The sequence below is a fragment of the Micropterus dolomieu genome, linkage group LG02, assembly GCF_021292245.1.
Source record: "Micropterus dolomieu isolate WLL.071019.BEF.003 ecotype Adirondacks linkage group LG02, ASM2129224v1, whole genome shotgun sequence".
Lineage (NCBI taxonomy): Eukaryota > Metazoa > Chordata > Actinopteri > Centrarchiformes > Centrarchidae > Micropterus > Micropterus dolomieu.
The window spans coordinates 14,318,242-14,331,917 of NC_060151.1; the positions used below are offsets into that span (position 1 = coordinate 14,318,242).

General features: G+C 42.5%; 1 protein-coding gene across 1 annotated transcript in view; it reads right to left on the minus strand.

Moving 5' to 3' along the window:
* Positions 1 to 13,676, minus strand: part of cacna1aa (calcium channel, voltage-dependent, P/Q type, alpha 1A subunit, a) — a 75,992-nt gene that overhangs the window by 41,719 nt on the left and 20,597 nt on the right. Inside the window, exons 8-25 of the mRNA XM_046076087.1 lie at positions 13,515 to 13,630; positions 12,784 to 12,828; positions 12,566 to 12,649; positions 11,672 to 11,878; positions 10,898 to 11,010; positions 10,607 to 10,719; positions 10,364 to 10,495; positions 10,118 to 10,190; positions 9,600 to 9,717; positions 9,243 to 9,310; positions 8,957 to 9,063; positions 8,685 to 8,714; positions 5,728 to 5,778; positions 3,114 to 3,282; positions 2,226 to 2,848; positions 1,679 to 2,025; positions 1,423 to 1,558; positions 1,107 to 1,236 (exon numbers count right to left, since the gene is read on the minus strand). Coding sequence (XP_045932043.1) covers positions 1,107 to 1,236; positions 1,423 to 1,558; positions 1,679 to 2,025; positions 2,226 to 2,848; positions 3,114 to 3,282; positions 5,728 to 5,778; positions 8,685 to 8,714; positions 8,957 to 9,063; positions 9,243 to 9,310; positions 9,600 to 9,717; positions 10,118 to 10,190; positions 10,364 to 10,495; positions 10,607 to 10,719; positions 10,898 to 11,010; positions 11,672 to 11,878; positions 12,566 to 12,649; positions 12,784 to 12,828; positions 13,515 to 13,630 — 2,662 coding nt within the window. The remainder of the gene's footprint in view (positions 1 to 1,106; positions 1,237 to 1,422; positions 1,559 to 1,678; positions 2,026 to 2,225; positions 2,849 to 3,113; positions 3,283 to 5,727; positions 5,779 to 8,684; positions 8,715 to 8,956; positions 9,064 to 9,242; positions 9,311 to 9,599; positions 9,718 to 10,117; positions 10,191 to 10,363; positions 10,496 to 10,606; positions 10,720 to 10,897; positions 11,011 to 11,671; positions 11,879 to 12,565; positions 12,650 to 12,783; positions 12,829 to 13,514; positions 13,631 to 13,676) is intronic.

Genomic DNA, 13,676 nt, shown 5'->3' on the forward strand with positions numbered 1-13,676 from the left:
CACCGCCAAGCAAAAGTAATCCTACTTCTTAAACGACGCATCGATGAATCGTGGAAATAATCTATCGAAGCTTCGAATACTAAAATCATCGTTAGCTGCAGCCCTAACGTACAGTATGATTTCCAAATTCAGATGTTCAGACAATTATTTTAAACTTTAAATGTGCTGTACATTTTTACATTTTGCATTTAGCAGATGCTTTTGTCCAAAGCAACTTACAATAAGTACATTTGTCAGAAGAAAGTGAAAAAACAATAGGTTTCTGTTCTCTACTATTTTTTAAGAGCCAGGATTTATTTCTTTTTTGGCTATGCCAAGTCCAGGTGAACTCTGAACAACTGAGTCTTGAGTTACGTGCGGTACTCTGCTTCCTGACATTTGCCAGGAGCTCATTTCACCAATGCAACGCCTCAGCAGAGAAGAGTTGTGGCTTAGCTGAGTGACTTTTGCTTGCTCTGAGCGATGCCGTTGCAAGCAGACCAGCAGAGGTAGTTGAGCGGAGAGCTCGAGCTGTTGCATAAGGTCTGACTAACACCTGGAGGTAAGTGGGGGCAGTTTCATTGACAGCCTTTTAGGCCACTATGATTGTCATAAATCTGATGCAAGCTACTACAGGAGCCAGGGGAAGTTTTGGAAGATGGGGGTCACATGGTAGACCATTGGTAGATTAAATACGAGGCGTGCTGTGGCATTCTGTATACATTGCAGAATTTGATTGCAAACTGGGTGCGTTTTATTACCTGATATTTTAAGTGTATGTAAGTACACGTGGGAGAAGCAGTACTTACAAAGTGCATTGCATATAAATGTTTATTATACCTGCATAAACATGCTATACAAAAATAATCCATGAGTTTGTCTCCCTCTGGGTAAGATTTAAAAATTGTCCTTCATTAAAATGTTCTGTTATCAAAATAATAGGAGGATGTGATATGATTTATCTATTTATTGGTCCAACTCCACAGAGGGCTGGAGTGAGGCTACAAAGAAAAAAGCAACCACTATGTTAAATAAAAAACAAAATTAAAATGAATTGTTATAACGTGTATACATAATATTTCATGCAACAAAAGCATTGGTACATTAATCTTTGTCGACTTTCTCACATTGTTGCGAGGGGACTCGGGCCAGACAGGGTCTTCAGCAGCCAAGGCGATACTGCTCATGGCAATGACCAGCAGGATACACATCTCAAAATAACGCAAGGTGCAGATGTAGTGACACGCCCGCCGAAACCTAGGAGCACATAAAGAAATTTAGTTTTTTAATGCTATGCATGAGACCTGCTTTATAAGTACAATGAATGTGCTTTTCTCCATCCAGTTGTGGATGTTGGCAGAATGCAGTCCTGTGTGTCAGCTTACGTGCATTTATATGGTGTAGGCAAGTGTGTGTGGATGTGTTTGTAACCATCCCACTTACGGGTTGGTGGTAGACAGGATGAACATGGAGCTGTAGGGAGGCATGGGCCTGGGTCCTCCTTCACCTCCCTTCTCGTCATCATCATCATCCTTATTCTCCTTCGCTGGCAGTGGCTCTGTGTTGGCATTCTTATTAACTGGATCAAAGAGGGAGAGAAAAAATGGGAGATGATGGCATGAAAACAAAGGTTTATTCAAGGAAACACTTTAAGAAGAGTGAAGGTAAAGAAAACAACACACATGCCTGCTGCCCTTACCCTGCAGTATGGCATTGGTGGATGGAAAAATTGGCATGTCAACAGTTGTGTAGTCATGGTGGGGCAGCCTGATGACACTGTTGGCACGGTGGTGTGCAATGCTCCCATAGCTATCTAATGTGACCAAACTCCCATGAGTGCCACTGTTAGCAAGATGGAGGGCAGATCCAAAGCCAGAGGCCACAGTGTGGTTGGTAACTTGATCACCACCATCGCTTGGTGGGGTAGAGCCAGAGACCAGTTTGGTATTCATGAGGTTGTCCATGTCCTCACTGTACTGGCTGTCTTGCCTGGAGAGGCTCTTTTGAATAGGCCGGGTGGTAGAGAGGTTAGGGACACTGCATTCCCTAGAAAGAAGGAGTGAGAAGGAACAATTGGCGATAGAAAAGGAAAGTTGAGATGGAGAGAAGAGTGGAAAGAGAACAGGGAAGAAATACTGAGGATAAACATTTAGGATGAGAGGACATCACAACACAGACAAAAACTGCAACGTGAATATCCAACTGTTTGATATTTGCATATCTACAGCCAGGTGCAATGGACATACTTCCTTCTGTGCTGGCACATCCTCTTCCCCTCGCCCTCCGTGCCATGCCGATTTCTTCTTGGCCTCCTCTCACTGCCATCGCCACCTCCCTCCTGCTCTCCTCCTTCTCCACCGTCAAGTCCTTTGCTTTTATGTCTCCCTGTTTTTCCAGCCCCTCCCCTGCCATCCTCACCATCTTCTGCGCTTTTTCGGTGTGACCTGGGCTTCCGGTGTTCTGACTGCCCCCCCCCTCGGCTGCCGCTCCGGGTGTGGTGATGGCGCCTGGGCGGCCTCTCCTCTCCGCCTGGTCCAGGAATCACTGTAGCGTCTAATCGGATATGAGAGGCGTGGTGGTGGTGCTCACTTTTGCGGCTGCGCCTGCTCTCTGTGGACTCGCCCCGCTCCATGGGAGGCCTGATTGGACCTGAGCCTCCTCCACCACCCCCTCCAACTTGGCCACCCTGTTCGTGGAGGAGTGTTTGTCTGTGGAGCTCATCAGCAGGATGGTGCTGGCTGAAGCAGAGGTCCGAATTGTTTGCAGTGGTCTTGTTGGTGTTGTTGTTGCGGTTCTCATGGGGGTCAACCACCAAGGGTCGATCCAGGTGGGTCTTCATGTCTGGACGGATTTGACGTGAATAGTTCACCTGCAAGGAGAGAAGAGGAATGAGAGGCATTATAGAGAGAAAGAATGAAGATACAAAAGAGACATCTTTCTAGCTAGTGAAGAAGCAGCAAAATTTACTTCTACAAAATAAATGAACATTGCAACTGTAAATTACATTCACATTAAACTATAAATAAATAAATATTAGGAAAGCAACATGTTAACATAAGACATCATCATCATTGCCGTCACTTGTGTAAACTGATAGCACAAGTCTAGGGGCCTTTGTTTGCCTTGTCCTTTACATTGTTTTGCTCCCCATTGCCTGTCCTTGCCTTCCAGCGCTCGTCAGCGTCCAGCTCGTTATAGAGGGCCTCGCGACTGGACACCAGAGTCTGCCTCCTCAGCTCCTTGGTGCGTTGTTCCCACACTGACTTATTGATTCCCTTATTGTTGTTCTTCTGCTGCTCCTTACTGCAAAATGAAGCAGGGTGGAGAGAGAGGAGGGGATTGACAGCATTAAAGACCTGTTTAAAGACATGTGGTGTTGTGCAACTATAGACACAAAGCCATGAGAATGATGTGAAAACCAACACCAAAAATATAAGTACATAAAATAGCCAGGACATAAAGACACACTGGGAGCGACAGATATTTAAAAGAGTCATTTGGATGGACCTAATAGAACAAGGTTCTGGGTGTCTACACAGCTTGCCAAAGCACTGGACAGGACAGCCCTACTTTGGTAAACCATTTGGGGAAACAAAATGAAGGATAACACTGAGGCAAGATCAGAATTCATTATAATAATCTATAATTTACCTACCCAAACAGGCTTTCTGCAGGACAAAAAGCCAAAGTGGTACCTTAAATCCCCACCAATCTTAACTAACTAGATGGCAAAGTCACGCAAGAATCTGTTACGGTGACTGAGCGGCCTTTTTACTCGATCCAGAAACGAAGGTTACGATATGGAAACCCTTGGCAGGGCTTGTTGGTAGAGGGCTCCGCCTGTGCTTATAGAACTAGTGTTACTATATCATAACCTTTGTTCTATCTCACACAGCCCCGATGACTGTCCACCCTAGCCGTGACAAGCCAAAGTCTATCACAACAAGCCCCGACTACCACATCACCTTAGTGACAGAATGGTAGGGCACCCCTGAAAAAAGCGCTGGACCAATAGGGGTTTGGCCGGATCATTAACACGTGGACTGCCCTGACTTCTCACTGGAATATCAGGCACCACCGGATCCTTACTTTACAGATCCTAGGTTGCACTTTGCGAGCAGGATCCCGAGAAGGAGCCCGACATATCTAAGAGATAGAAACGCACAAACGGGCACGGTAAGGATCAGATCTCTTCGACACACACCCTGCTGAAAGGGGTTGTAGACACTTTGAGTGGAATGTGCACGCACCACTGAGGGTGGGTCTGTTCCCGTCCGTGTACAGGCTTGGGAGACATACTGACAAAGCCAGCTGGCCAGGCTCTTCTTGGACAGGGTCTTACCGACTGCACTTTCACTGAAACAGATGAACAGCTGACCAGTGCGGCGAATGGGGGCTGTGTGCTCTACATAGGATGTTAGCCTAAGTGGGGTAGGGGGGTAGAAGGCATCCAGATTTAATGCCCTGGACCTGAACATGCTCCTTATATTCTTAAGAACAAAGGAGGGGTTTTGTCTCAATCCGGCTGCACTATGGTCACCATGAAGCAGCATGCAGCTGCCGACAGAGCACACAGCTTACTCACCTTCTTAGCAGAGGTCAGAGCTAGCAGCAAGGCTGTTTGAGAGATAGCATTTTCAATGAGGACTGCTCCAGGGGCTCATAAGGTGCAGAGCTTAGAGCCTCCAGCACAAGCAGAGTCCAACTGAGATGCCGAGAGACACAACATTGGCCGCTGTCTTCTCAGGCCCAAGCGCATCAGGAGCGGGTGGCTGTTCTTCACAGGAGAGATAGCTGTTGTGTACACCGTGATGGTTGAGTGTGACAGCCCCTTCTCCATCAGACCTTGCCGGAAAGAGAGAACAGATCCCACCGAACAGGTAGACGGATCCGTCTCCCTCTCAATGCATCAGCACTGAAAGCCTAACCACTTAGCTTTACAGTAAGACGTGGTGGAGATTGCCTGCCATCTAGATGGACTGTATGACCTCAGCAGATAGACCAGCCTCTGTCTGCCTCTCCCTTTCAGAAGCCAAACCTGGAGAGGCTGGTCCAATACCAGCATCGCGCATATGACGCCTCACTCTTGTGACAGAGCCCCCCAGGCCCAAAGGTACAGGCCAGGGCTCTGTCAATGTCTGCTGCGTCACTTCTACCACAATGACACCGTTCCCGCCTCACCTAACTGGAGGGATGAGATGAGGTGGGGGGGGATGCATACAGCAACGCTTCCAGGGTGCATGTGCAAACGTTTCCATCCCCAGCAGGCAGTGGGTGTTGTGCCGGTTGGCAAACAAATCCACCTCCACTCTACCGAAGCAACGTGCACAATAAAAATTTCAGTGGGCAAGTGTGTGCGTGTGATTGGAGGAGGTAGTATCCATAGAGTCCAGTAGAGGGCGGAGCCTGTGTGAGATAGAACACCCCAAAACTCTGAGTTACCACATCCTTTCTTACCCTCCAAAACAGCTACCAGTAGTCAACGTGAACTCCATTTTTTTCTCAGGGCTAATAGTGAACCACAGTAAAGCAACAGCCGTACTGCCAGGTGCAGGCAACAGAAAATGTACTCTTAAAAATGAGCCAACACAAATAACAGCTAACGAAAGCCAGGTATGTACTTCATAAAGAAGTTAGGAACAAAGGGACAAGGAAAGGAGGGTGTTCTAAAACACATAAGAAAGCAAGGAATGGTTGTAATCAATAAACAGAAGGGAATCAGAAATGAATAAACAAATAAATAAATACCAGTCCAGAAAGGGGTCGGTAGCGTTGTGACACTCACTGTGTACTTTGTTGCTGAGGAGGGAAACAGCTGGTGAGTGAGATGGCACGAAAGAACAGAAGGAGGATTTCATTCCAAAATGGGCTATCCATCCACTATTTATAAACAGTCTGTCTAAATTAAGAAAAATATATTTCTGAAATACAAAAACTGAACAAGAAATTGTAACATTTTTTTCCCCTAAAAGATTGAGCATTTTGGAATGCAACCCTTCACACACACAAAACACATATACCCAGACATTCACACGCACTCACCTCTGCAGCTTGTTCCATCTGCAAATCTAAAACAATCCTATTTATTTTTCACTGTCCTCGTTTTCGCAGTCTCACAAATTTCATCTTTCTTGCATCACTCACTCACCCTGCGTGACTACCGCTTTTCTGTCCTGATGATTTCTTACAATATCTTTTTCAAGTCCTAACATTATCTCTGATATTCCTATTTGTCTGTACAATATCTTTAATTAGAAATTTGAATTTCATTTTTCATTTTTAGCTAACCTTTTCCAGTCAATTACATTCTTGATCTACAAATCCTTCATTTCTCTCTCTCTTTTTTGTTTATATTATTTTTTAAAAAGTGCTGTTTGCGGTTTTCTGTCTTTACTTTTGCAGTTCTTCATCAAATTCCTCCTCCTCCATCTTAAAATAACACTACATTACACTAGAAAAGCTTCCAAAAGTTCACACATTTACCATACACACGTGATTTGTGTCCACTAAAATTCGTGATGTACTCATACTGGCAGTATGCTGAAGAGGAATGACCCTACAAAGGTTACATCAAGATTAAAAAAACAATATAATATATAATAACATGTTATGCTTTGCTATAGAGCATGCTAACAGTTTAGCACACAGCAAAGCTAAATGGAAAAACTAAAAAAAATATTTATCACAAACTGCCGTGCATTAACGACTGAAAACCCATTAGGGAAACGATTTACAGCCTTGTAGACTCACACCATTAAAGTGATTAAAAACGGATTTACTACATTGTTGCTGTATTCCTGTAATCTGATTGTATGGATGTTTAAGGGTTCACTGTGTTTCATTCATAAATGCGTGTGCTAGCATGTAGCCTTACAACTGTTCTCTGTGGGTTTTATGTAGCTTTCATGGCAGCGTCCTTCCTGAATACACCACAGAACATCTTCTTAAGAGAATCTTCATGCACCACTGATATTCCCAAGTTTAAAAAGCTTGGAAATACAAGAACTATCTCCATTGGAATTTCAATGTCTTTCTCTTTTGTTGTGCTACGGAAATGAAGGATTTGGATTTACAGTGGAATGTAACGCCCACTACAGTCCTACATTGCTAGTACTGTGATCTAATCAAAGACTCATCCCTACCCTAGCTTCTTAGAGTTGCTACAGGATTCTAGTTCAGTACGCAAGTGAAGCTTTTCTGGCTAAACCAGCACATACAGTTTCTTTATTTCCCATACACACACACACACACCACACACACACACCACACATACATACATACAGTATCTCACTTTTTAGGGGTGTACTCACTTTTGTTGCCAGCAGTTTAGACATTTATGGCTGTGTGATGTGTTATTTTGAGGGGACAACAAATTTATGCAAGCTGTACACTCACTACTTTACATTGTAGAAAAATGCCATTTCTTCAATGTTGTCACATGAAGAGATACAATCAAATATTTACAATAATGTGAGGGGTGTACTCACTTTTGTGAGATACTGCATATACAAGTGCATTGTACTGAAAAATAAATATTTAACCTTCATAGGACTGTCAGCTAAAATAAAGTTTACTGATACACAGACACAAATGCTCACAGCACGGTGAAGTACACTACATACACCACATAAAGTAACAAGAAACAGTGTGATTCACGAAATGATGAACATGTTATGAGCTTTACCTCTTGGGCACATTTGATAATATGTGTGTGATATAAAGTGGGCAGAGGCTGATGTACCAAAGGCGTAAAGGTCAGAGCTGTGTGTATGTGTTGTCTGTTTTCTATGTGTGATATTTCTCGGCACAGACTCAGGCTCCCCTGTAGTGCTTTTTAAGGGACAGACAATGGTGTGTTATGTGTACATCTCTATGTGTGAGAGTGTGTGAACTTTACCAGGAGTGAAAGGAAAGACCCCTGTGTATACAGAAAAAAGAGATCAAAGACTCTGACTCTCCTGAACAGAGGAGGGCTGACCCAGATCAATCCAACACTTGCTTGTGTGTGTGTGTGTGTGTGTGTGTGTGTGTGTGTGTGTGTGTGTTTTAGTATTCACAAAAGAGTGTGACAAAGAGAAAGATAAATAAAAAGAAGAAAAGAGAGGGAGAAAGAAGCAAGTGCATGCATGTTTTACTTTATCAGAAAATTTCTGTGGTCAGATAAAAAAACCTCACTTTAACTACGCATGTCTACCTATGGTTGTTAAAAAACAAACGGGATGATCATTTATTCCAAGCAAGGCAAAGAAATGTAGTTGTTACTGTGTAGGTGAAGCATATGAACAGTCTTGCTGAATGTGCCCATAAAAGACCGCAGAACAAAAGCTGTTTCACACCACTGTGATGAGAAAATGTGCTGAATATACGCAAAAAATTCATGCAGAATTTCTGCATAAAATCTGTCCGCACCTAGTGCAATGTGAATTTGCTTCATTTTAAACAAAGATAGAAAATTTTGGGAATTTGGCAAAAAAATTGCAGCACTGACAACACAGTCCTTATTTTTAACCTGAAATTATAACAGGAGCGATTTAGGCGGCATTTCCGAAGGTCAGCGTGGTTCCAATCCAAACTTAAACAACATCAAGGAGTGTGCTTTAGGTCAGTATATTAATGTAGTCTTTTGACGTGGGCTAAGTTCTGTGAGACCATAAACTGTGATGTAAAAGCTTTTTGCAATAACATCACCATTTTCAGACTGATACCTGATGAAGTGCTGTGGTAAGGGTCCAAACCTAAACAGATGACAGAGGTTTATCAACAATTTTCCTCATTCCAATAACTCTTTGTGTTAGTGCAGTACACTGTGCTTTCTCTAAGGTGCTTAATTTTGCATAAGTACTTGACTCCTAGTCGCTGAAAGAATTTCTGTAAAGATATATGTGCAATTGTTTAGCCCTAAAAGTCCTGCCTGTGAAAAAGGTTTCAAATGGATATAAAAACAGGAGTGCAACAGTAACAGAGAAAAAAACCTCACGCTGCAATGGAGAGGTTGGCAGCAGATAGCGGGCTGACTTCAGCCACCTCCTTGGCTTTCTGCAGGGCGATCTTCTGACTGGCGGCCTCCTCTTCCTCTTGTTCATCCTGCAGAGAGAGAGAGAGTGAGAGAGAGCGAGATCAGAAATAAGCAAAGATGAATGAAGTGGGAATAATGAAACTGAATGAATGAAAGACAAGGAATCATTGAGTAGAGGAGCATAACTCTTGAGATTTTTAGCGTTCAGAAAAGAAATGGCACTGAGTAAAATTGGACTATAGTGTACCTTGGTCAGTTCCTGTGCATTGGCCAAATTGTCCACAGCGATAGCCAAGAACACATTCAGCAGAGTGTCTGAGCACAGAGTTAAAGGAAATCCAGCATGTAGGAGTTTGTTTGTACACATCATTCATATACAGTAATTGGCTAAAACACTTGGTATGCTGTAACTGTTGGACAAATGATACAAGAAACAAGGTCAGATCCCTTACCAGTTTATGGTGATTAACACAAACTAAAAAGTGTCGAGATCTGTGTATTCGGTCCAAAGTCAGTAAGTAAAACACAAAAAATAAATGTAACTGCAAATTTCTAGTATAGTGTGTTTTGTGTGCTTCTTTGCATTTTTACAGTCAAGGGATACAGTTGCCGAAAAGCGTGAGCACGATGAAGAAGACAGAGAAGGCCATGCCCTTGTTGACTCCGCCCTGAGATTGGATGCCATCGTACATCACCATGTTCCAGTCCTCACCGGTCAGGATCTGACACACACACACACACACACACACACACACACAAAAAAAATTGTCAAACAATTCCATATTCACAAATACTACAAATACAAAACATGATTAGATTAATTATGCTTTGAAATAGAAAACATAAACACACAATATGTATTAATTTAAAATGCTATAGTCAAAACACCCTCGAGCATAATCACACCGTAACCACGTAGACAAGCTTTAACCAAATTATGCTGGTGACTAATGACATTTAAAAATTTTAATGTAGCATTCTACATGTTATATCACTTTCTCGTGTGCAAATCCTCTTTAATCCTTTAATCATTTAGTCTTAATCCAGGCCTTCTCTTCTCCCACCATTCCCCTCCCAGCCTCTCCCTCCCTTCCTCCCCTTTACATTGTTTCCTGTCCTCACCTGGAACACTGTCATTATTGCTGCAGGGAAAGTATCAAAGTTGGTCGGAGGAGTGCCAGTTTCAAAATTAAACCTAGCAGGGGAAATTAAAAGGGAGAAGGAGATATTAAAGAAAAGTGTGAGGGTAAAAACATGGAAGCATCATCAGTACAGGTAGAAAATCAGATGTAGACTATTGAAAAGGAAGGAGAAGAGGAGAGTGAAATACAGATAGAGAAGCCACATTAAAAGGAAAACAGGACTCACTGTCCTCCGAAGAGCTGCATGCCCAGCAGAGCAAAGACAACTATGAAGAGGAAGAGCAGGAAGAGCAAGCTGATGATGGACTTCATGGAGTTGAGCAGAGAGACAACAAGGTTACGCAAAGATGCCCAGTACCTGAAAAAAGTAAGACAGAACGTGTGTGTTTAATTGTGTGATATTATTACTGTTATTATTATATGAACATACTAAATAATAGAGAAAACAACTATTATACAGTAGACTCACTTGGTGACTTTGAAGATTCTCAATAACCTGAGAGCTCGTAACACACTAATGCCAAACGATGTCCCCGGCTGGATGATGGACCACAGCACTTCAAATATGCTACCACATATCACCTAATACAAACACAAAAATAACAAAAAATAATAGCATATGCAAGCACACGGTTTTTCCATCATAATGAGCAAATAATGTGCACACATCAGCATATCTCCAATGCATTTTGCACCTGCTTGTGAGTTTGTGCTCGAGTGTTTTTGTGTGGGGGTGTGTGCCAAGTGCTGCGGGACTCACAATGCAGTCAAAGCAGTTGAAGGAGGAGTTGAGGTAGGCCTGCTTGCCCAGGCCATACATCTTTACAAACATCTCCGTCAAGAATATCCCCAGGAAGGTGAATTCAGCAAAATCTACATGACGGGAAGAAGCCAAGAAGAGAGGAGAGGGAAGGGCTCAAAAGTGAGAGGAGACCATCAATCCCTGTATCCTTCAACCTGTATCTGCAAATTATGCACCCACCCGTCCATCAGCCATCCATCCATCCCCCCACCCACCAATCCATCCATTCGTGTCGTCTGTAAGGAAGGGCACTGTTTTATGATATATGTATTGAATAGAAAATGCTATTTTGTGATTTGGGTTTATAAAAAAAGTCTGTAATTTGTATCAATGGTATGAATTCAAAAGAATTTCCCACTCCTCCTGTAAGCTCTACCTCTTACTGTGTTGTTTTGTAGCCTGGGTTACACCTTTGGTAGTACAAAAAGTATAAAACAGGGAACCAATCCATAAACTATTTTCATTTCTCATTTAATTTCACTTTATCCCATTTGTGAATGTCTGAGCGAAACACAAGAGAAAATCTGTGCGAAAGGAAGATGTTGTATGTTTGGATGTGCTTGTGTTAACTGGTTGGGTCGGCTCTCTCGTGGATTTAGTCACATTCACTAAAGAATTTGTTCACCCACTCCCTTCCAGTAATCTGTGATGAAACTATTTGTGCATTTTTGTGGAAAATCTGTGCATGCTTGCACCAAACTATGCATGTATCACCCCCGCCCACCTACTCACATAAAAAATCTGAAAGTGCTTCTGGCTGGTCGTAATGCACTACTGCCACACACATTGTGTTGAGGCCCACCAAACACAGCACGGTCCAGTAGAAGGCCTGGGACTTAACAATGTGTCGGATTAAGAAGCGTAGCCGTCGCTCACGCCGCTTGAAAGTTGATCCTTCGAGCTTGGAGCTCTTCAAGCTGGCACGGGCAAATGGTGACCCTGGAAGGGCAAGCAAGGCACATTGTAAGTTATTAGTGTTACAATAAAGTGGACAGTGGTTTATTGGTATAGTTGTGTACATTAAGGATGTAAACAGAGTAATAAGCTTCTTTAATTTACCACAATCTTTGCATCTCTGTCAAGACCAACAAGGAAAATAATATTTTAGTACTGACTTTTTGCTTGTTGGAATATTCCATTGAGTGCTAAGCAAAAAGTCAGAGCTGAATATTCTTTTCCTTGTTGGTATTGACCACTATGCAAAGATTGTGGTAAATGAAAGAAGCTGATTATCTGTACTCTTCTTAGCAAACTGTGCTGCCCCAATTACATCATGACAACATGTCTTTACATAGAATATAAAAAATCATTGGGAGAAAACAGAAAGAACTGTTCTGCATCAGAGGTGTGGAGAAAGAGGGGTTGTAAGGAGAGCAGTAGGGAGGAGGTAACAAGGGCAGGTCAGAGAAAGGAAAGGTAGAAAATGAGGAGGGTTGGAGACGGGGGGGAAGTAACATGAGGAGAGAAGTGCAGAGCAGCGGAGGACAGGAGAGGGAAGGAGAGGTGGGTCAGGTAATGCTGATATGCAAGATAAGATAGCATCTGTATGTTCCTGTGGTTTGCCTTTGAGACTGTGTGTGTGTGTGTGTGTGTGTGTGTGTTTGAGAAAGAGAGAGTGTATCTCACCTACTGCCAGATCTCCCTCCCCTTCCTCTGGGTTTAGAAGCTCAGCTTTGTTTTTATGGTTCTTTGTGGCTCTCCTACGGGAGCCTGTAATAGAAAAAAAGCATGTGTGTTTAATCTATAACACAACAGTACTGGTGTGCTTGAATGTCTGAAAGAATCAATTTATTTATTTCTTAAAAATTGCACACATGCACAAACAAAAATCTGCAAATTCATACCATCATATTCATTTTCATTGTCATCATCTGCCAAGATGACCTCTTCTACAAAACACACACAGAAATGTTAATACAGTATACAGCTGCATTAAATTTATCTTTGATGACTTCCACAATATCTATCAATCTTTTATTTATCATCAATTGCCATTTCTCATTTTAATTACAACCGGGAAGTCTTTGGCCTGCACCTGTGCTTGTTACTCATCCCTCCCTCTTTTGTTTTTCAGCTTCCTTGTTTTTATGTAGATTGTCTTTTCAAGAAGATCAAAGGTCTGTCCTTTCTATCTGCCCCTTTATCTGCTCCTTCCAACATCCAACCCCCCGTTCCTCTTATCTTCTCTACATCTTTCCTGCCCTCAGTAGATGGTTCACAGTAAAAAGACAAGAGAGCGAAAGAGAACGACGGGCAAACAGTGGGTCTTCCCTGTTCAAACTGTGGTACTGTATGTCACTACAAAGCTGTTTTCTCGCACATAAAATGCAATTTAACATACTGACACAAAACATTATCACATGTTGCTTTAAAACTAACTGTTTAAGCTAATAATAATCCCATGACTACATGTACTGCAGCTGCTTCATAGTAAAATCCACAGAATTCTCTGTGTTTATAGGCAGGCTAGGAAAACTGTACTATGATAACATACACAGGTACACAGGTTTTTTGCAAATGTTTTTATGGTTCAATGTGTCTTTTTGTATAACAAATTACCACACATTGCACATACCAGCTTTGCAAATCCATTCCAGATAACCATTGAGTTCCCTTTCAATCTGCTGCTGTCTCCTGAGCTTCAGGAACTCGCTCCTGTTCTCCACACGCTCTCTCTCTTTGGCAAACTCACTGCAAACACACACACGCACACCACATTTGTAGTGCGACAATAGAT